Source organism: Coccidioides posadasii, chromosome 1 (assembly GCF_018416015.2).
Source record: "Coccidioides posadasii str. Silveira chromosome 1, complete sequence".
NCBI lineage: Eukaryota > Fungi > Ascomycota > Eurotiomycetes > Onygenales > Onygenaceae > Coccidioides > Coccidioides posadasii.
In genome coordinates this window covers 6,841,431-6,863,873 of record NC_089407.1, presented here as the reverse complement: position 1 = coordinate 6,863,873, position 22,443 = coordinate 6,841,431, and the positions used below count along the sequence as shown (strand labels likewise).

Sequence of the window (22,443 nt, the reverse complement as noted above, 5' to 3'; positions counted from 1 at the left end):
AACAAAGACTATATGCACCCATGGTAGCAAAGCCGCGTGGTGTCCAGAGATACTTTAAGCCGCACATTCTTTCTTGCGCTGCTCAAAGACCTCCAGAGCAACCTCTGCAGCCTTAACGCCGCTGAGCATCATGGCAGAGAAGATAGGGCCCATGCGGTGCCATCCGTCAATCTCACTAAGTTCCATTCCACCGATGATCAAACCCTTGGTGACTTCACGGGTATTCTTGACAATAGCCTCTTCAGCAGAGTTCATATCCAAGCCACGCATACCGCCCAATTTCTCGATGGCGTTCATCGAGACGAGACGCTTGGCACAGAAGGCGCCAAAAGGACCATCGTGGCCGGTGGTGCTGATGACGAGAGGTGTATTGATGGTGTTGGGGTCCATGCAGGAGTGATCGTCATGGTGTTCAGCCACGAGGGTCCAGTTGGTCACCACACCGGCGATGCGCAGGCCACCGGCCGGTTCTGGGCGGGTGATAAGGTCCTCAACGCAGGTGGCGTTGAAGAGCTTGATGTTGGGGAATGCAAGAACCTTAGAGAGCAAGGTGGAGGTGAAGAGCGAGGCGTGTTTGATCACGACAACATGCGGGTTGGAAGGCTCCTCTTCGTAAGGGACGCCGATTTCGTCGAGGAATTTGTCCGCAGGTTTGCGGAGGACCATGGCGGAGAAGAGCTGACCGCCGAGCCATGCACCACCGCCTACAGCATACCGTCAGTCGGCTGATCCAAAAGCTTTGGTATATGCTTTACTCTTTCCAGTTTCGACTTACCAGGAGAGACGGCAGCTTCAATGATGGCAATTTTCAGGTCAGGACGCGCCTTGGCGAGGACATAGGCAGTGCTAAGGCCGCAGGAACCGGCGCCGACAATGACGATGTCACTCTCAGCGTAAGTGTCCAGGTCCTTGAAGTATCGCCTGGTCATGGCACGAGAGACCTGGCTCTCACGAATGGGACCAAACTTAAAACTATCCCATTTCCCAGCAAATTCGTCCAAGAGAGCACGATCACCCGCTTCCTTGCTATTAACAGTGGGGGTGTGTCCAACCAATTCGGTCTTGTTGGCAAGATGGGCGGGCAGGGTAACGGTTTCAGTGACAGTAGACATTATGGAGGACTATATTGGGTTAGAAGGCCACACAGGGTTCATGGGGAGTTGAGGAGGGGGGAAAGCATGATCCTTTCGCTGGTATTATCCAGATCAAGTTCAAACCGTATAATTTCAGACCAATCGACAGAGCCCGCTCGCTAGGAGGTGTATCGCTCTCCATGCCTGTCCGCTTCTCACAAAATGGAGGCAGGATCAGAATGGAGAGTTGGGTACAAGTCCACGACTGAGCGAGATGAAGATAGGACACCGGCTCATGCACAAGATGATTTACTTGAGATACCTTGACCACATATGGATGTTATTCCCAGCTAAAGGGATTTTGTTGCTTTCCATCTTCACGGGAGAGATGTACCGTGCAATCTTCGGCGTCTACCTGCTAGAAAGGTCAGCGGCGTGGCCGAGAGAAAAAAATGCGGGGTATTTGAGTACTGAATAACTTGTGACGGTCAATTGAGTTACCTGATGAGGAGTAATTGCTGTAATATACTTTTCAAAAGTGCTGGAGAGAGGCGATCTTGAGTTGAGAGGTGGAATCAAGAAAAAGAAACGGGTGGTGTGGGGTATGCTGCTCCTTTTATATTTTTGCGCGGTGGTCGATTCAACAACAATGCAAGTGAGGGGCAGCGCGCCCAACAGACTTCACGATCCCCGGCCACAATGGCGTCATTAACCCCTCACTTCTCGCGATAGGTTCTCGCTCGGCGCGAATGGCGAAGTTCGATTGTGCGAAAGCTCGCCGGAGTCTTGTTTACGGTGAGACACGATCACAGAGCTCTTTGTGCACTCGAAGGCACCATGAAGATAAGGATGCAGTCTCTTCACTAGCCATAGGACCACCAGAGGCTGAGCTTTCATCGGACCAATGCACACTTGCCGACGAAACCCAGAGCTCAGAGGATAAGAGACCCGGGAAGCAGATGCTGTCTCCATTTCACGGCCAGATTTTGACTTTTGACTTTCTTCTGCGTTGCAGAGACAGTTGCCTATTCTGGATCTAGTGATATGTATATCTGCGATGAAATGGCACCTGTATCGTCAGTATGCATGTCGAAAGGTCCTGAAACAAAGCCTTTATCTTCACAGCTCTGGAGGGTTGTGACATATTCCCTATCTCTATGTGAAAAACCAAGTCCTTGCTCTAAAATTTAGTGATGGCCTTGACAGTCACAGTATCTGGCATGCCATGATGCCCTGGGGACGGGGCATTACCATCACCTCCACTTATTACTCCATGTTGGGATGTCCATTGAAGCATACATAAATATTCCCAGAGTTGCTCCTCTACAGTTGCAAAGATCATTGCTCTTCTACATTCCTTTGACTGTGCACACTACTTGGTTGACCAGTTCAGTCCTCGCGACCAAAGAATCGACCTCATTAGTTCTAGTCACTTAACTTTATATAGCTAGCGGGGATGGCTGAGACTGCTCCTGCTCCTGCTCCCCACGCTGCTGATGATGAAGAATCCATCCTCCACGAACTGAATGAGGCCATAGCGGCCAACCCAGAACTGCGAGCCCCAACCCCCAAGCCTGCCGAAGGAGAATGGGAAGACTTCGATCGCCTTCTTGCTGAAAACCCACAGTTAGCCGCTCCAGTTGTAGCATCCCCCAAGTCAAAATCGTTCTACAAGTCCAAGGACAAATGGGAGTGCCGCCATGAAGGAGAAGAAATCCAGACTGATATCGAGCGAGATCCAGGTGATGGGACACCCGAGGTTCTCATCAACGAAGTCAGAGGCATTTGTAACAAGTGCATGGAGAAATGGGTCAACCTCGAGAATGCTCTGGAGCCAGATGCCACCGAACTTGGAGGAAGCTCTCATGGTCCTGCCGGGCCGCCAACATATGACCAGGCGCAGGGTGCTAATGTGCTCGACGTGGAAGATGACGATCTGCATCCACGTCCGTTATTTGATATAGACGATGGCCCTGGCAAGGGCAAGGGTCGCGCTGGTGGCCATGTTCGCTATGGCTCCGATGACGAGGTTGATGACGACGATAGGTCAATGTATTCCCAGGAAGACGGTTTCAAATATCCTCCACCTGGTCTACAGCAACGTCATCAGGGAAGGTCCTTCGCTGATGATGATGATGATGATGATAACGATGACGATGTACTCTATGATATGCATCCTGATTGCCGACCGCACGAGGGTTCTCAAGGAGCCAGCTTGCCTAATCAGGCCCCTCCTACCTTTCGGTCGGACGATGAAGATGAATTTCCTCCAGTCAATCCCCGTGGATCGCACGCTAAGCCTCCTAACCAACGCCAAGCGTAATTCCGGGCAGGATATATGTTGGTATCATAATTTTCAACGAGGTTATCCCAATATAGTGTTTGCATGGCTGGAGATCGTAGTTTATTTATTCCCGGAATAGTCATTTCGGGTACCCCTGCTTCTCCTTTCCATGGCATTATCCGACGGAATTCCCGGTGTTGACGTTTCTCTCAGACACATTTTGCTATATGTGGTTGTATTATTAGATACTCAATAACCCATTAACTAAATTCCACTTCACATACCAATATTATCAAGTGTCCATCGACTAGGCTGCTAGCAATGATAACACATGGGTATCATTTACCTTGTATTTGGCCTTCGTTCAATGAAACATCAATCTTCAAACCCCAATCCTCAATTTCCCCTATCCTCTCCACAGCCCTAACCCAGTTCTTTTTCTTTCCGGCCTTCTCAATGCTCTGCTTGGCACCCATCAGCCAGCTAAGGTCGACACCAGGACTATTATTTGGCAACGTTATTTCCAGCCTTACATGAGTCTTGCCCTTTTTCCCTTTAGCCCATCCGGCAAGGAAGTCAACGCGTGGTATTTTATCCCTGATGATACCGCTGGGATATATATCACATACAAGAGCAGCGACTCGCCCAAGATACTGACACCACCAAACCTCCTCTCGAGAAGTGATTTGGCGAAGACGTCGTAGGAGAGACTGGTCTGGTGGAGACAGATCGCCACGCCATCGCTCGTAGAGGAGGAGCGCTAATAAGGCGCGATCAGCATGAGATATGCCGTGCGCTGATGCAAGCAAGCCATTTATTGTTGAATGTAGAGCAACGGCTGCGCGCGATTCCCTTGAGATAGAAGAGTGTGCAAACATGATATTTGCCAGGGCAACAAGCAGAGTTTCTGTGAATGATAGAGGGACGGAAGCATCTGTGTTCTCTGGTACACCACAGGGAAGGGCTCTGAGTAGCAGAGAAGAGAGTTCAAAGGCAGACTGTGTGCTGTAAGGCGCTGTGGCCACAACAAGTGGACTTTTTAAGCGTGTTTCTTCAGGTAAAGTCTTGAATAAATAACCTTCGCGCACGCCACCCTGGCAAAACTGTATAGTTTTGATATTTGGGATGGCCTTTGTAAGAGATTTGACAAGACAAGCAACTGCCGGCACTTGAGATGCTCTGCGATCCGAGATGCCGAAAATCTTAGATCCTTCCATTGCCGCAGAAGACATGATGCCAGAAGTATCACAGAATTCTGAGCAATCTACCCTGAAACCGTTGATAATTGGGATTGGGTATGGGTTTACCTTAGAACGATTCATGTGCAAGTAGCCCCAACCTCTAAAGCCGCCGCCACTAAGAAATAAATCGAACCCCTCTCGTTTCGCAGCATGATCCAGCAGTTCTTTGGGGACACAGAGTTCACTATAGGCATCCTTGAATTTTGGAATCATTTCGTTTTCCAAATTCTGCTGCTCTGAGCGCTTTTCTAGTCTTTTTGTAACTGCTGCCGCCCCATAAGGCAAGCTGATCGAACCTTTGGGGCTCGTGAGCACAGAGCCATTTTTAGCAATGACCCACGTAATTTGAGTGCTTCCTCCTCCCAGGTCCATCACCAAACCCTCCACAGCTTCTAGGCTGCTGGCAATCCCAAATGCTCCCAATGTTCCCTCTTCTTCCTTGGAAAGCAGTTGGACATCCCATCCAGTGCTTTCCTTGATCGCGGATAGAAATTCTCGGGAATTTATGGCAGTTCTGGTGGCCTCGGTTGCAAGGACGGTAATATTCCCCTCAGGTACACCGAAGTCCTTGCATGTCTCCCTGAATCGCACTAAACGGCGAACAACATCTTCCTGAACAGATAGAGAGATAGGCTGCCTGGTATTGCTCCCTGGCCTGAATTGAGCATCGTAAAGAGAGATGCCGGTGCGGTCTTGGAACACAGTTGGCAGTATTCTTGAAGTGAGTGGGGACAGATCGGATATTGAGAAACGAATACCATTGCTGTCATCAAGAGTTTAGCTGTTGGGCTCCCCGAGCCCTGGCCCCCATCATATTTGTTGATGGGCAGAGAACCTCACCTCCCCATATCAACAAGTGCATGGAGATATTGGTTTTCCTGCACAGCCATGTTTGTAAAGGAAAGGAGGGCTATGCTTAGAAGGAGTATATAATGACCAAGTTCGCACGCGACGATGTTGCTCAGCAAGACGATGCAAACAGCACAAACAAGTGGATAGGATAAGACAGGATCAGTAGAAAGAATGTTGGGCACACAGGTGAGGATGAGGAAATTTCATTTAGCATGGACATGGCATCCGACACTAGTTTCCTGGCTCAAGCAGGCTGGAAACAGCAGAAGACTAGTATCTTTTGATCCTGATGAATAGAGTACAGATCACAGTAACTTTTGTGTAAATGGTGGCTGCCGACGCCCGGAGAGCCAAATTGGCAAGCTCAGCAAATGCTTTGGTTAGTTACATAATGACTGGCTTGACATCACGTGATTTCTGGTCGCGATTGGTTTAAAGACGCGAAAGTGAAGCTGGAGCACCAGAATCTGCGCACCATCTGCTCTTTGCGCATAGATACCCAATTATCAGCTCATATTTTGCTTTAATCTTTGTGGATGAGTCGTCAAAATCCTGCCGCAAGGATGCAGGACCCAGCTGGGGGTGTGCCGCAACAGCTGGTGAGCTCATGACCTCCTCTGAATTGCTGTCTATCAAGTTATGCGCACATATGCTGATTATAGCCTTCTTGACAGTTGCCACACATGCACCTTGTCTCAAGCTATAGGTACCCGTCAATGGCCAACCTCACCATGGAGACCGCCGTCGAATACCTTCTCTCAGCTCCGAAAGTCGTTCGAGAACTACAGCCAATGCACTGGATGTTTCTTGATGCACCTCCAGACGGGACAGTCATGCTTGTTTGGCAGCCTTTAAACCATCTGGGAACGAATTTCGCAAGTGATGGCTACGTGTGGGGAGACGCAGAGCAAGTTTATACAACAGAATCGCGCGGATATGTACGCATTTTCCAAGCTCAAGGGATAACATCCTGCTAGCCATATCTATGCTAACACGGCAATAGACTGTTGAAATGTGGTTACATCGATGCGGATACCATCCACCGCACGAGACAGTTGCTACCCATGCCCGTAGAAGATTCCGATTGACACCTGCGAAAACACCAAATCCCAACCTTCCACCTCCCGACCCATCTCTATGGATCGTTCACTATGCTAAAGCACCCTCCATTGACCAGATCCCCGTAACGCACATCGCTGTTCCTCCGGCAATCCATAACATTCTAGCTCAGCGCCGATTTCTTCAGAGCCAAGGTCAGCTCGCGCGAAAGGAATTCATGTTGCACGACCGAAATACCTGGCCCACTATCAGCCTTCCACCCCAAGTTGGTCAACAACCATATGCGCAGCCCAGTCCTTACGCACAGCCATACATGGCGCGCCACCAGCAAGCCCCGTTCTTCCAACACCCTCCAGGTGCAAATATGCCGCCAGGGCAGGTTAAGACACCTCGCGGACACCGAGCGACCGCATCCGCTGCAATGGCAGCAGCTGCGCTCCCAGACTTTTCCTTGGAGGACGAAGAAGTATCCACTGGAGATTTCTTAGATAATATCACACCGCGAGAGATCAGTCGACTAAGATATCGCCATAACCATGAATGGATGGAGGAGATATTTGATTCACCTTACCGGATAAATCAGATTTTACCAGTTGACTTGGGACTTGGCCGAAAAGGAGAACTGGAATCTCTCACGAAGGGATATCTGGAGGCTCCAGCTGGTCCTTCTCCTGGTGCCGAATCCGATGCTACAGTCAGCAAGATGGAGCCAGAAAAGATGGAGGAGTTTACCAACGCCGTTACGAAGAGGGTTGCTGATGTGACGGCTGAAATTGAAGCGCTCAAAAGAAGACATGCACGCCGACTCGAGAAAATCAACCGGCTGTCCGTGTTGAAAGAAGGAGAGGTCGCACTTCGCGATGCCTACGTTGACCCCTCGAATGTAGGCAAAGAATTTTGGCGGATTGAAAATCGTCTGAGACCCATTGTCGTAACGGATGAAACAATGCAACAGGTCGAATATAACGAACCTACGTCCAGGACGAAAGTCGCTGATATATCTGCTGGAGTGCAAAAGGCTTGGGGTGAACCTATTGTGCCTCTCAAGGAAGTCATCTGCGTCGACAAAGGCGGGCTCGAGGAGCCAGTCAAAGAGTCGCCACAACCCACTACCGAACCATCTCCCGCAGACGTTGACATGGGAAATGGGGAAGACCTCTCAAAGGGCCTCGAGTTGCCTACAGCACAGGGCGAGCCCGTATCTGAGTTTGAAGCGGCGAAACAAGGAGCACAAGCAACGCAAGAGGTGACGGGTGATGTTTCCAACGCAGCCCAAGGCAACATACAGGCCGCATCCGGTCCCAGTGGAGATATCGAAATGGGAGGCGTGAATGAGGGTCAAGCACCAGCGTCGGCTGACCAACTTGGGGAGGACTGGGTGGTAGTGAACAAAGATGAAAAGACTTCAAGAGACGGTAGCCCAAAGGGAGATCAGGCTGAATCCATCGAACAGCCAAGTGCACCGAAGGACGCGTCTATGAAGGAGCCAGAGGGCACCACACCCAGAAACAACACTGGACTTGAAGCGCCTGAAGTTTTAGAGACGAGCAATTTCGAAGACGCCGCGAGTTTTAGCCATATCGATTCGGCCGGTGAAGCCCTGGCAGCGTACGAGGAAAACAGTGGACTGGACTTGGAAGGGCTGGACAACTCTGCCTTCGGCGATGCGTTCCATGCGTCGGAGGGTGGACATCAACATCATGACACAGAGGACATCTCGTAAAGGGGCTATGCGTTGGGGGGAAAGAACGGGAGTTTTTTCTTTTGGCTTTTTTTTTTCTTCTGTATGATTATGTTACGGGATGGGACTAGGTGTGTTTCTTCAATGATCGGTGGTTCTATGGAGCGAGAACTCGTGATCTTCGGGCGTTAGGTAGGTAGGAATCTGACTTTCTCCTTTTTTTTTTTTTTTTTTTTCTTTTTTTTTAAATCTCTATGCCTCTGCTCTCTGGAGGCAGCAATCCTGCTTGCTGGGCTCGAGATTCGTGGGTGCCAGCGTTCTCATAAATGCTGCCGGGATGGGCGATGGATGCCTTGGGTAACCCCTTCTCCCCCCCGGCTCTGCCTTCCGGAGCGGCTCCGTCAAGCCGTTCTGCATCGCCCGATAAGTCACTTTTCCTGCCCAATTTCCCAGCCCGTTGGCCCGTTTCTTCCCCCGTTCCTGCGGCGGACTGACACTCCGAAACAGTCAAGCCACCAGGGCGGCTCTCACGCCAAGCCCATAGTCACGCGGCTCCTTCACTGGAAACGGCATTTCGGCGGTGGGTCCTGCATTAGCGGCCGCTCGTGCAGCCGCCAATCCCGCCCACGCAAAGCCCGCAGGAACGCAAACTCCAAAACACGCGAACCTCAGGGAAGCGGAGAGCCAGTCGGCGGCACAGCGGAGTGCCATCCAGCATTTTCGGCGAGATGGATTGGCTCCACGCAGTCAAAATGTGCTAGGCAGTGCTGTCGGGCTCCCCTCCCACTGGACAAGGCTGCATGATGACATCATATGATCTATCTGTCAGGAGATCCAAGAGATCCAAGGGTGCTTGCGGCTGCGATTTTCTCTGCAGGAGGTGCAGCAGACAGGCGCGTTCGACGGGTTCTGGAACCGTCCCAGGTGAAAAATGCAGCAGCCAGAAGCTTCCGCCGGGGGGGGGAGACGTTGTCGTGGCTCGATCTCGCTGTCGCTCTGCCTGTCACTCTCTCGCACTTTGCTTTCTAGTCGTAAGGCATACCAGGATGCGGCACCATGCCTGAACAGGCAGATTGTTTCCTCCCCAGCGAGCACTGCAGAAAAAAAATCCCTTGCGAACGTGAGCATAGCCAGGCTCACTCGCCAGAATACTGACATCATGTGTACCTGGCACACTCGTATAAATCCACCCTATACCCTCGTCCATTCTCCTCTTCAACAATCACAAGCCTCTCAAGTCATACAAGAATCTTAGCAACTACAATACATTCATTCATAAACAAGAAACCAAGGGCAAGCTCCCACCACCAACTCTCTCTTTACCACACCTCCAGGTTCTGCGATCGCTAGGGAACAGGGGCCGTCAAAGCGTTGTACCTGCGCGGTATTCACCAAGTATTTTCCTAAACACTTACCATTCAGACTAAAGATTCATCTTGCTGCTGAATCGTTGAGCCGTTGGGTGATTTCCTCAAATAAGTGAGTCTATCTCCTCCCAGGTCGCAGTTTATCCGACTTCCCAGAGAGACATTGAAGCTAACACTAGAGCAGGCAAGGAAAGCAAGAGATCTAGGAAAGAGCCGCCAAACTGCTCTCCTTAGAAATCATCTCATCTGCGTTGTCGGAACCCGACGTCCATTCTCTTCGCTCACGCAGTCTCCTCGTCGTCGATTTACTCTTCGTTGCGCTTGCAATCTTCCTTGCATTTCACTCTTACACCAGTAGTCTTCCAGACGTTGATTTCCTACCAATTTCCCACACCGACTCAGCCAAGATGTTGTGCTTCCCGGACAGCATCCGCGTCTACCGCCACGTCTTCTACCACCGTGTTTCCAAATATTCATTATTGGAGAAGTCCACTACCTGTTATCCGGAGAAAATCTACAGAACAACACCATACTATCCTACCAGGCCATCGTACCGGAGATATACTTGCTCCCCATCCTCCCGATGGTCTTCATCATGGAGGCCATCGTCACGGACGTCCTACTGTGAGATCCGCCCATCCGGATATGAATGGGGGTCGAACTGGAGGTGCGGATACTGGTGACGATGATGGTGGCGCAGAGCTAGGGCCGCCCTTTCCATGAATGCAGAGAGCAGGTGTATGGTGTTTCTCGATTTAACACGGTTTCAACTCGTGGTGTGCAATATTGGACACTTTCCGGAGCATTTGGATGTCATACTATGGGAGGCGTATTCGGTCGCTTTTTGCCCTTTTCTTTGGTTCTGGATATTTTGCTTATATTTCGGATATTTCCAAGATACCCAATAGATTGGAATCATGGGTGGGAGCTACCAGACTGCCACGAATGATGTTTTTCATATGTTTTGACTGGATGATGTACAACATACCCTTAATAATGGATGAAATATAACGACACTCTAAGCTAAATTGGTGTAAAACAAAAACTCCTCTCCTCTTGCTCTTAAATAATTATGTTCCTGCAGTAAACTCACAGCTCCCTGGACCTTGGGGTTCTCGGACAAGCCAACCAGATTTTCGTGTTCTTGCAGTCATGGTACTTACATGGAATCAGCTGAGCTCGTTTTCAAACCACATGAGCCTGTCACCGAGAACAGCGTGGGGGATCACAAAAATATATGTATTTGAGAAGGGGAAATGAAAGGGAACAGTCATTGTAAATTCCACAAATAAACAACAAGAGGAGAGAATAAATGGGAAGGACATGTATAGAAGCATGGGGGAGGACTCTCAAGTTAGGAGGATTAAGGTACATATCACAAAGCTAGAGCGGTTGGGCGTGACTTCGAGCGATTGAGCTTAGAACAGGGATGGAGGGGGAAATCGCGGACGGGGGAAAAAACGGTCGCCAGGCGTTTGTCCATGAGGCATAAATGATAATGTAATATATACTTTCACCTATCATAAATCTACGCTGCTTTCTGTTATGTTTCCCAAACCATATACCTATGGGTTATATAGAGTCCCCATGATTGGAACTTTGCATGCTCAATTTTGTAAGTTTTGGCGCATATTGAGTACATAAAGCCAAAAAATGCCCTGCTGCGTTCAATCATGGCTCTCATACATAAACTCAAGCCTGGCTGGAACGTGCGGAGCAAGCTCCACGCCATGTCAGTACATACTCCTACCTGCTAACAGTGAAGTCAATTTCCGCAGAAAGTTGGCGTAGGAGTCCGGATTCAGCACGCGATCAACTCAAAAATGCCCGCTAGAGAGCTCTTCTCGCGTGGAAACTCCCCCTTGCCCAAGCTTTAACCAGCAGATGGCAACTTTTAGCATATCGTGTTTGGCTGGCAGATGCCCGCCTCTGTCCATGACGTCATGCCGGCTCGGATAGCCCTCAACGTCCAGCCTGCCGTCATCGACCGACCCTCACATGGAAGCTCGCGGGAAGGCGCAAACTTGGACATGTTCTGCAGCTCCTCTCCGGATTAACTGCTACTTCAACAGCAATTGATCGCCGTCCGGAGCAATTGAATCTTCGCCTGTCCTCCGTGCGGCGAAGAGAAATCGTTTCTTTACTACAGAATACTCTTTTCTTCGGGAAAAAGCGAAAATGTGAGTTGCTACAGTGTTAGCTGCTCGAGGTTGTCACAGTTTGCTGACTCCGAATCCCTTTGGCTAGGAATCGTGGAAAGAGGGCGGCCCCGGAGACTCGTCCGAGGCACCGCTTCACCATGGCCACGCTCCGTGGGGAGCGACAGCCAGAGCTAAGCAAGAAGCTGTTTAAAATGATCAAGACAGAGAACCACGTTATCGACGCCTATGAATCCGCAGGACGCGATCGTATCTCAGTGGCCTCTCAATTGTCCGAGTGGGGGGAATCAACAGGAGATGCGGCGATTTCCGATATCTCGGATAAACTGGGCGTCGTCCTTGCAGAGCTTGGGGAGCAAGAAGATGCCTACGCCCAGAATCTGGAAGACTCGCGCAATATCTTGAAGCACATTCGAAACACAGAAAGCTCTGTCCAGCCGGCCCGTGACCACAAAACAAAGCTCATCGATGAAATTCAGAGGTACAAGCAGAGGGACCCTGGTAGCTCCAAGGTAACTACTCTGGAGCAGGAGCTTGTCAGGGCGGAGGCACAGGTGTTGGTTGCCGAAGCACAGTTGACGAATATGGTAAAGGCCCCCAGAAACTACCAGCTAGCATATCTGGTTTGAGAAGTCAAATTGACAAGAATGTGATTCCTGAACAGACACGCCAAAAATTCAAAGAGTCATACGACATGCAGTTGGCAGCCACGATCGAGAGAGCCGAGAAGCAAATTATCCTAGCCCGCCACGGGCGCAGGATTCTGAACCTGCTCGATGACACTCCGCTGGTTCCGGGAGAAGCACGGAGGTCTTACGAAGGTGCGGAGCCAGGGAAGCAAATCCTTGAGGATGCAGAACAAGAGCTCCGGACGTGGGAGCCGAGTGTCGAACCGATCCGATCTTCCGCCCATGGAGTTGGCCCTGGAATGCTTCCGACTCATCCTCGGGAAGATGCGGACGGAGACACATATACCAACGGTGGACCAGAGGAAATGACGTACCAGAAAGAAACACGATCTGCTAATGAGCCAGGAGGAGCGGGGGCATAAATTGCGCCCTAATTGTTGGAATTATATCCTTGGTACCCTGGATACTCCCATCTCTTTGCATGCAAGTTTTTTGCTTTCAAGTAAATTACGGGTGAGCAAAAAAAAAATGAAAAGAAAAGAAAGAAAGGGGTGGAATGAGGAAATCAGGTGTGATTCGGGTGCTCTGAGGCTGTGCTTGAGAATTTTTTTTCAGCAATGCAGTTGGCTACTCCGTATGATGCAGCTTAATAGCCTGGAGGTAATGCAACGAACGTAGTTCAGCAGTTCCAAACGAGCTTTCAAATTCAGCTTCAGCGTGACTTTGTTGCTTGTTCGATGATCGAGGCTTGGCGCTTACATAACCAGGCGCCAGCAGGGCCACGAAGCTCCAGCCAACCACCAGCATCATCGCATCGCGAAGCTCTCTCTGAAAAGGACCCAACGACTCAGTTGACCGCAACCCCCCCATCCACCTCTCTCTGTATACTAGCCGATTCTTTCGCTCCGTCGATAATTCCGCCTTTTGCTTCTTTAGATTTTATTTTCAGCTTCTTCACAGATGGATGCCATAGTTGCCCAGTACTCTCGGCCGCACTACCAGGAGCAGGCCGCCATAGAGCAAGATGACCAGGAAATCACGACGATTCTCCCTCCCCTGTCACTGAGATTCGACTTACCTCCTATTTCTCAAGTAACATCTGAACCTCCCCGGGAACATATTTGGGCATATTTTATACTGAACTTTGTTAACTAGCCCGCGTCATTCCTCCGAGCGATGACAGACGACCATGCCAATCCAGAGTGCCCAATCAAGATTGCCCACGGTACAACGACCCTCGCGTTCAGATTCCAAGGCGGAATTATCGTCGCCACAGACTCAAGAGCTACGGCGGGAAATTGGATTGCGAGTCAAACGGTGAAGAAGGTCATTGAGATCAATAACTGTTTGCTGGGAACCATGGCCGGTGGTGCCGCTGTACGTTTCAACATGGACAGCAACATATCCAACTAGTTCGTGGCCCGGATTTTGCTGATTTGTTCGATCTTCTTTTCAATATTTAGGATTGCCAATACTGGCTCGCGTATCTTGGCATGCTCTGTCGTCTTCACGAACTCCGCCATAAACGTCGAATCTCCGTCGCCGCCGCTTCGAAACTCCTTGCCAACCTCGTTTACAACTACAAGGGGATGGGTCTCAGCATGGGCACGATGTGTGCTGGTGTAACGCCTCAAGAGGGCCCGGCCCTATACTACATCGATTCAGACGGAACCAGGCTGGCAGGTAACCTCTTCTGCGTTGGCTCCGGTCAGACTTTTGCCTATGGCGTCTTGGACGCGGAATACAGATACGATTTGACTGAGGAAGAGGCATTGAATCTCGGGCGTCGAAGCATTCTGGCTGCTATGCACCGTGATGCTTATTCTGGTGGCTTCGTCAATCTGTACCACGTCAAGGAAGACGGATGGGTGAAGCACGGTTTCAATGACATGAACCCTATTTTCTGGAAGGAGAAACTAGAGACTGGCGAGTTCTCCAATGTCCCGATGAAGCTGGAGTGATTTGCCTTTTATGAACGTGGGTTAGCGAATACATACGTTTTTCTGGTTTCCTGATTGCAATTTAATTCTCGTACTGTGCGTTGCCCGGTTTTATCGAGGGTTTCTGTTGAGCTCATGTCCTTGTTGTTCTCCCGCCAATCTTCCATTCTACATGAGGGTAGGCGCATAGATGAGTTACGGATCAGGTTAACTGTAGACTACGCTAGGGACTTGTCTAGCCGTCTTGTTTACTCTCTCATAGTTAAGACACCGGAAGTATACGTGGCGACGAGTAGGTAAAGGCTCAAAACATTCAAATCCTGTCGTGTCTAACTAATCGGTATAAATTCTCAATATTGCGCCTTTGACGCCTCTCGTCGTCACGTAACCCATTCATCTAACCACTTTTTTTGCCATCTATCTAATTAATTATCAACATGGAACTTCATCTTCACTCCCATAGCGGCTAGCTCAACATCAAGATACTTCAACACTCCCGGCACCACGACAACCGTAGTTTGATCCCCTCCAACAAATCTCTTCCCCGAACCATCTTCCCACACTTCGGCGCGGGGATCATCAAACACCGCTTCTCGGGCACACCTTCTACATCGAACTATCCCCGACAGACCACCCAGTGCGCTCACACCGCCCGTAGGTCTGGCAACCGCCGCACTGGACGATTTCACCACCGCTTCCATGGCAGGGTTCTTATGTGGATTGAGTAATTGAGAGACGGCAACCTGTGTAGACAAGAACGAGCCACATGTCCGACATATCCATGCGCGCGTCGAGTCAGAACAGTTCATCAGTCGGTCCTGAAGCAAGAACGCCGCACCGTGTGCGAGAAGAGCATCACGTTCCATTTCTCCAACACGGATACCACCACCCTTGGCACGACCTTTGACGGGTTGGCCTGTCACAGCGTTGACGGGACCGGTGGTACGCACTTGGAATTTATCGTTAACCATGTGTCGAAGTCTCTGGTAGTAGACGACGCCGATGTAGATATCCGCAGCGAATTCGCGGCCAGTGACGCCGGAGTACATGGGCTCGTTGCCGTGGAAGTTGTAGCCTGCTTTGCGGAGCTGTTCACCGAAGTGGTCGCCTGCGGTGTACTCTTCGGAGAATTGGAATGGTGTGCAATCCTGCGCGAGACCGTGAAGGGCGCCCGCTTTGCCGGCAAGTGACTCGACGAACATACCGATTGTCATACGGGAAGGGAAAGCGTGAGGGTTGATGATAACATCGGGTTGAATACCGGATTCGGAGAAAGGCATGTCGACAGCCGGCCAGAGTTGAGAGCAGACACCCTTTTGACCATGGCGAGAAGAGAATTTGTCTCCAATGACTGGTTTACGAGGAATGCGGTACTTGATGCTGACCGCCTGGCAAGCTTCGTTGCCTGTCTCCGCCCCAAGGATTCGAATGCTGTCTATGTATCCTTCCTCGGAGTCCTTGTATTTGAGGAAGTGCGTCTCCTTGTCCACATTAAGATAGGTTTCTGCCGCTGGGTCATACTGAACTGTATGCCATGCTGCGATAATGTCACCTTCCGCCACCTTCGCTCCGACATGAGGCAGACCGTCCTCGCCAAGGTGATTGCGCCATTCGGCTTTGACAAGACCCCCCGGTGCGAACCCAAATAACTTGGTGATCTCGCGCCTTGACTTACCGCGACCACGCGCTTCTTTGTCGTCGAGTGCGTAAATTTTAGTTTTGTAGATGGTTCCATATCCAAAGCCACGTTCGTGGGCTGATTTGTTGATAATCATAGCATCGTCCATATCGTAACCTGTATATGAAATGACTGCCACAACAGCATTCATTCCGTTGGGGAAATTGTCCAGGCCATAGGCATTATACAACGGAGGCCGGGCGATTGGTGTCTGGCCCGTTTGTAGCCTGTAAAGCTTGTTGTCTGTTCGATAGGCTATCGATGTCCCGGGCGTACCCATTGCTTGTTTACCCATCTGACATTGGTACATATTACGGGGAGATTGATTAAAATCAGAGAACGGGGTCATGTTGGCGAGGATTGAGAGGATATGGGTAGGATCGAATTCAACATGCGTAGAGAGCCCCGAAGTGATCTCAGACGGCACACAGGCAATCTCCATAAACGGTTGCTCAAATGGACCGACATAGTCCAACTTATCCAACGGCAGATATTTCACCGGTCTGTACATTCTGGCACACTGGGAGAATATGTAAACGCCAGGGTATTGACCACCGTTAGAGTTCGGAACGTAGCCAATTTCAAGCTCCGTAGGAATCTTCGGGTGACCTTCCACTTTCCAGTGTCTCAAAGTATCCGCTATAACCCGAGCCTGTTTTGGTGCACAATACCCAACTATTCTGCCGTCTAATAGCACAGCAACACTCTCCTCCAGCGAGGATGATGACTCTGAGCCGACTCCGAGAGTTGATAGTATCTCCGGAATCCCAGAAACATCCAAATTGCTTGTTGCAATCAAGCACTTGTGCGCGAGGTGGTTAAGAAGGCCACAAGGACTACCGTCAGGGGTATGGACCGGGCATAAGAAACCCCAACTTTCCGGTAAAAGTTTTCGCACGGTTGTGGTTTTCAGTTGCGCAAAGAAGCTACCTCTGTGAATCATTCGGAAATGGCTGATAAAACGGTAGAAATTAATCTTCTCGGCGATAATAGTGTAACCTGACGGTTGTTGAAGGTCGAGACCAGTAGGGCTAACAAGATTTCCAGTGGATAGAAAATACTCCAAAGCTCCACCAAGATTTTCATTAGTCCTGGCTACAATGCGGCCTAGGAAATCCTTTTCAAATTTGGGATCAGTGAACAGCGCGCCTAGATTCCTGTTACTCCAGTCTCGTGCTAAAGGCCCAATTGATCGTAGCCATTCCTCCAGGCGCTCTTTAAGGATCATTCCGTAAAGGAAACCACCGAGTAAAACTTCCTGGTTGGAAACTGCATCAGGATTATCAGGCGCGCAATCCCCAGCCACCAGGGTGTAAAGCTTGCGAATCATGAAAAGGATCATATTGAACTTGTCGTTGTCCTGGGGCTCCGTTACGTTCTGGTTTCCCAAATGGGGGAGAACTATTTTGCGAAGAAATTCTGTGCCAACGTCTTCGTCCGACACGTTATCCGCCATTCCTAAAACATACCGGAACTTCTCACCTAGGTATGCTCGACATTTGCTTTTCGAATGGACACCGTAGGCTTTGTAAGTTCTCAATAGGAGTTCCATCCGATCCGTAACGAACGTATTATTTATTCCCAAAGAGCCCTCTCTCCCAATCAGGCGCTCAAAGATCTCTCGGTCATTCGTCTCGATAAGAGCCTTCAGGATCATCACAACTGGAACAAGGTATTCGTTCTTCCTCCAAGAAAATCTAAATGTAACATTCCCATCACTAAGATAATGAAGAACATTCGTCTGGGAGGTCTGATCAGGTCTGACGGATCGGATTTGCACACCAAACTTTGTATATGACGCCCCGCGCTTTGTGAAAGACGTTCGGATGATTGCCATCGGAAAGTTTCTCCTCGATACGATCAACATTCGAATGAGTTTCTCGTTGCCATTGACAATGAAGTACCCGCCCAACTCCTCGGATTCTTCTTTGCGCTCAACCAATTGATACGGAGTGAGCTTTTCCAAATGGCATCTGTTTGTCTGTGGAGTTGAATCAGGGAATATATTAGCTTATCAACGAGCCATCACGCTTTCCGAAGCTTATATCGCTCACCCTTAACATAATGGGGACCTGGCCCAGTTCCCGAACCGATTCCTTCCAGTCTCCATTGTTCACTCTGAATTCTAATCTAGCCCTCAACCTGCCGCGATATGTAGCATGTCTCTCGCGGCATTCCGCCGGCAAGATTTCACGGTTCCGAGTGGTAAACTTGTTCGACGCTGGCAACACTGCTTTCTCCAAAAACAGTTCTGTGACGCGAACGCTGAGCCTATTCCTCCGCGGAGCTCGCTTTCCTTCTTCCCTTCTTTGCCTCCTCAGCTCCGGTGTCTCTGGGACTCCGTCGAGGAATGTTTTTGTGCCAATGTCTTTCAGGGCAGCCTCCATAACCTTGCTATCGTCGAAGAGCGCATTGAAGGAATCGATATGCGGTCGAACGGCGGCAGCGAGCATCGGATACGCGGTGTGGTCCTTTGGCGGGTGTCTAAATAGACGCTCTCGTCTGAGAGTGTCGTACTGGACGGTCCAGTCTGTTTTTGTAGAGGAGGCCATGGTATCCTGCAGAAACTTGAATGCGTGGAGCGGAAGAATTAAGGTAGGAAAGTTCGCAATTACCGGTGGAGAGATGTAATAGCGCCCATGGCACTCTGCGCACAATTCACATTAAAAATATGTACTCAACTGTAAAAGAGAAATGAAGCCAATCGCTCTTCTGCGTTCAATCTGCTTGTTGTCGGAGCTTCTGCTCGAAATATTTTTCAGGCGCCGGAAATATGATACGCCGATACTCCGACGAAAACAGGTAGGCAGTTTCCTCGATAGTTAACTAACTTAGCCAGTTCCAAAACTTTAATTGCTTATTAAGGACACGCATGAGCCACTGAGCCCAAAAATAGTTTAGCGCAACTACTACAGAGGAGGCTCGGTCATGCACCATCTCAGAAGTACGGCTTGTATAGTTTCATTCCACCCATTCCATTTTGATGTCGTTGTGGTAACTAACAGTTGCAACTACGGAGTGCCAACATCATAATATGCCATGTCCCCGCTTCCTCCATCCCAAGCTATGTACTAGTAACAGCTCTTATAGCCAGTGAACTGCCTTCTTGCCAGATGGTGCTCCATCAGGTCGGCCGCAAACGCCTCGGTCCTCTCAGGCACATCGTTAAACCCCGCGCTAACTTGGAGTACGTCGATGTGAAGAAAGGCGGCTTCAACAAAGGGTCTCTCGCAGAGCCCTGCCCCTCCGTGCTATATGTCTTATCAATAGCCGTAAGGAACTTGTCCGCTTTCCAGGAAAGCGTAGCTGTGTATTCAAATCTTTTACGTACTCCTTTCTTCAGTTTTGGGACGCGGCACTTGTCCGCAACCTGGCAGATCATGATGTCGAACAGGTTTGTGAAGAATGACCGGCATCACTGCTGCCGCTATCTGCATGGCTAAGCCCATACATGAATAAATCATTGCCTCCACAACGCGCGGATCATCATCTTTTAGCTCTATCTCGTCTTTGGTTGTTTACTAGAACAAAAGGAAATTACCCGGGCCTGATCAACACAAATATCCACTTGATTGCTGAAGTCTTGCCTCGCAGGTGCCCTTGAACATTCAAGAAAAGGATGGCGATTGTCCAGAGAGCACCCGCTTGTACACCTTGAAATCTCTGTCCACAGTTCTGGTTGTAAAGTCTGAAGGCATAGAGGAGTAGAAGGATCTACCAATATTAAGCCTTGAACACTCACTCCACTTTTCTGATTTTCCGCCCTACCGCCGAAAGGTTGCGGCCAAGTCGCGAGAGTTCTAGCTAACCGGTTCGGGGGAAACTTATCGCAACATCATCGCTTACTTCAGCTTCATTGGGCTGACAGCGTGTGCTCCTCTTTCGTTTATCATGTTTACAGAGGGCCTTTACCCGCCGAGCTGCTGGATACTAGTTGAAGGGGGGGAAGACTAAGCGAGAGAGGTTCTGTTCCTAAAAGGAAATGAAAGAAAGAGAAGAGAGCCCATCCGCTCTTATGGTGGGCATTTGTCCGAGCACCATGCTTCGGAAAAAATGAAGAAGCGGAAGAAGAAAAAGAAGAAAGGATTCCCGTCTACTATTCGGACACCGCAGCCTCTTCAACTTTGGTAAGAAAGAAAGTAATAGGATAGTGGACTCTGTCTCAGTACCCTATATTCCATGTTCCATCTAGAGTTCCCTAGAAGCATCTAAGCCAATTGATCTATAAAACCAAAATGACGTGAAAATGTCGATATATTATTGGAATGACTTTCGATCCAAATGCCGGCAGGTCTTTGGTATAAAATTAGCAAGTTATCCGAACAAACCTCCCTGGTCAGGTTCCATTTAGCGCCGGGAAGGCCCCCACTCCCAGTCCTCCTCGTGAATCCCAGAGTTCCAACGCAGCACAAGCAAAGCCCGCCCAACTCGCACTCCCCTGTCCACATCATTGTGCATCCATCAGGAGCATTAGTGGCTGCGGCTGCCCACATCACGCAAGGAACATCCACTAGGACTAACGAGGACCTGGACCCCTTATCAACCCGTTTATCCCTCTAGACGCCAAAGCTCCACCACCGGCTTTGGCTGCACACGAGTTCTTCCGCCCCGCCCTCAACAAAGCGCACGCGAAAGGGTTTGGTCATGTGTGCATTCACATCCCAGCAGGACACGGCACAATTCCATCGAGTAGTCGACTTGCTTTCTGCATTATCTCTTAACTCTCCTTTTTTTTTTTTTTTTTTTTTTTTAAACTTTGGCCAGGAATGTGAAGCAGAGAGCTTCAAACAAGCGCTCAGCTAATCAGCATTCAACAGTACCCGCTGTTTCGAGTCTGCCTCTCACGAACAATCTAAGGTTCGCCAGGCTTTTGTTTATTTTTTATTTTTTTTTCTTTTTACCTTCTTCTTATTTTTACTCCGTATTGCTGCTTTTATTATAATTACTTTTGTCTCAGTGTTCAGTTCTAATATTAATTTCCCTTTGCCTGCATTCGAACTCTCCACCAGCCTTGGATTGTTTACCTGTGATGGTTCCTCAGCAAACTAGTTAGTGTGTTCCTTGGGGGAAGGCTACAGGCGCCACACTCTTGGTAAACCGAAAAAAGGTCCCAGCGGAAAAGCACATCCTCACCGACACACCCAAATACCCCTTGTGTTACCATCTAGTACTCTCCCCGCTTTCTCGCTGTACAGTACGTCCAGCAAGGCAGAAATTCCGTATTATCGAATTTCTATCGTTTTTACAAGTGTCGGCTCCGTCTGACGTGTATTTTCTGATAGCAAGCGACGTTCAGGTGGGAGCCGGGGTCGGGATGGGAAGCTTCTTCAGAAGTATCTATGACTGGTTGCTCAGAATGTTCTGGTTAGTCGTTGTCCGAACGAAGGCCGTTTGGCGGCGAGGATGTAAAGGAACCGAAACAGAGCGCCCGCAAGGTTGAACGGTTTCGTGCTGATGGGAGAATACTGTGCTAATGTTCGGTTTTTCTCTCGTGGTAGGGCGACCGAAATGGATGTTACGATGGTTGGTCTTCAGAACGCAGGAAAATCGTCGCTGTTGCGAGTTTTAGCGGTCAGTACTGTACACCTACCTGAAAGGAGCATGTGTTAATGTTATTACTAGGGTGGTGAATTCACAATCGAGTATGTCATAACCCCTGGCAAACCATAGCTTCCAACGCCGCCAGACAGTGATTTGGTCGATTATTGACTCCAAATGTACAAAGCTCGATACCAACCATCGGGTTTAACACCAAGCGTGTGCAAAAAGGCCATGTAACGCTGAAGTGGTAATACCTCCTCCTCTTGAATTTCTATAGAATCTAGTGACGCTGACGACAGAGCAGTTGGGACCTTGGTGGTCAACCAAGGTTTCGACCGATGTGGGAGAGGTACTGCCGTGGAGTGCATGCCATCGTGTAAGTGTTAACTTATGCCACGCTGAGAAATCGGCGGAGAGGGGGGCGGATGGAGGCTAAGGACGCACAGGTATATCGTCGACGCGGCCGATAGGGATGCTTTGCCCATGGCGACAGATGAACTCCATGAGCTTGTCAGCAAGCCGTCTCTCGATGGAATCCCTCTTCTCGTTTTAGGCAACAAATCAGATCTGCCTGACAAGTTGTCAGTGGATGAATTGATCGAAGAGATGGACCTGAAGTCAATTACTCGGCGGGAAGTCAGTTGCTACGGCATCAGCGCCAAAGAAGAAACAAACCTGGATGCAGTGCTGCATTGGTTGATTGGGCGTTCGAGCAAGTAATAGCCTGCTTGTTTCAATGATCTAGTTTCATATTATCAGGTGTATTGTGACGGGGTTGGGATCGGCTTCTTTTGATCTTTGTGCATTCGGGTTTGGGACTTTTGCGCTCTCGCTTTATCACCGCTTTCTTCGTCCCCTATTTCTTTTTTTTCCCCCCTAATCTCTTTTCTTGAATAACGGCTGCCAATGTTGATCTCATGCTGTTTGTCGCCATTGTAA

General features: G+C 49.6%; 8 protein-coding genes across 8 annotated transcripts; 5 read left to right on the top strand and 3 right to left on the bottom strand.

Moving 5' to 3' along the window:
* Nucleotides 1-54: 54 nt before the first annotated feature.
* THI4 (thiamine metabolism- protein) lies at nt 55-1,112 on the bottom strand (the record flags this gene model as incomplete). Its single annotated transcript, XM_003065986.2, has 2 exons — nt 55-704; nt 776-1,112. The coding sequence occupies 2 exons, from the start codon at nt 1,110-1,112 to the stop codon at nt 55-57; spliced, it is 987 nt and encodes a 328-aa protein (XP_003066032.2).
* A 1,417-nt stretch (nt 1,113-2,529) lies between these two features.
* On the top strand, nt 2,530-3,396 carry D8B26_002044 (uncharacterized protein; the record flags this gene model as incomplete). The annotated part of the gene is made up of 1 exon (XM_003065985.2): nt 2,530-3,396. One exon carries the CDS (start codon nt 2,530-2,532, stop codon nt 3,394-3,396), a length of 867 nt encoding a protein of 288 aa, XP_003066031.2.
* Nucleotides 3,397-3,695: 299 nt separating this feature from the next.
* D8B26_002043 (uncharacterized protein) lies at nt 3,696-5,488 on the bottom strand (the record flags this gene model as incomplete). Its single annotated transcript, XM_003065984.2, has 2 exons — nt 3,696-5,361; nt 5,439-5,488. The coding sequence occupies 2 exons, from the start codon at nt 5,486-5,488 to the stop codon at nt 3,696-3,698; spliced, it is 1,716 nt and encodes a 571-aa protein (XP_003066030.2).
* A 449-nt stretch (nt 5,489-5,937) lies between these two features.
* On the top strand, nt 5,938-8,439 carry D8B26_002042 (uncharacterized protein). The gene is made up of 3 exons (XM_003065983.2): nt 5,938-6,049; nt 6,125-6,388; nt 6,454-8,439. Exons 1-3 carry the CDS (start codon nt 5,987-5,989, stop codon nt 8,230-8,232), a joined length of 2,106 nt encoding a protein of 701 aa, XP_003066029.1. The 5' UTR covers nt 5,938-5,986; the 3' UTR covers nt 8,233-8,439.
* A 3,123-nt stretch (nt 8,440-11,562) lies between these two features.
* D8B26_002041 (uncharacterized protein) lies at nt 11,563-13,047 on the top strand. Its single transcript, XM_003065982.2, has 3 exons — nt 11,563-11,737; nt 11,805-12,303; nt 12,381-13,047. Coding segments are annotated over exons 1-3 (888 nt in total). The 5' UTR covers nt 11,563-11,735; the 3' UTR covers nt 12,768-13,047.
* Nucleotides 13,048-13,208: 161 nt separating this feature from the next.
* PRE2 (Proteasome subunit beta type-5) lies at nt 13,209-15,185 on the top strand. Its single transcript, XM_003065981.2, has 3 exons — nt 13,209-13,437; nt 13,501-13,722; nt 13,809-15,185. The coding sequence occupies exons 1-3, from the start codon at nt 13,306-13,308 to the stop codon at nt 14,304-14,306; spliced, it is 852 nt and encodes a 283-aa protein (XP_003066027.1). The 5' UTR covers nt 13,209-13,305; the 3' UTR covers nt 14,307-15,185.
* Nucleotides 14,504-18,515, bottom strand: ACR2 (DNA-directed RNA polymerase I subunit RPA2; the record flags this gene model as incomplete). Its single annotated transcript, XM_003065980.2, has 2 exons — nt 14,504-17,944; nt 18,018-18,515. The coding sequence occupies 2 exons, from the start codon at nt 18,513-18,515 to the stop codon at nt 14,711-14,713; spliced, it is 3,732 nt and encodes a 1,243-aa protein (XP_003066026.2). The 3' UTR covers nt 14,504-14,710.
* A 2,762-nt stretch (nt 18,516-21,277) lies between these two features.
* Nucleotides 21,278-22,224, top strand: D8B26_002038 (uncharacterized protein; the record flags this gene model as incomplete). The annotated part of the gene is made up of 6 exons (XM_003065979.2): nt 21,278-21,327; nt 21,462-21,534; nt 21,586-21,605; nt 21,689-21,751; nt 21,809-21,880; nt 21,951-22,224. The coding sequence occupies 6 exons, from the start codon at nt 21,278-21,280 to the stop codon at nt 22,222-22,224; spliced, it is 552 nt and encodes a 183-aa protein (XP_003066025.1).
* Between the last annotated feature and the right edge of the window lie 219 nt (nt 22,225-22,443).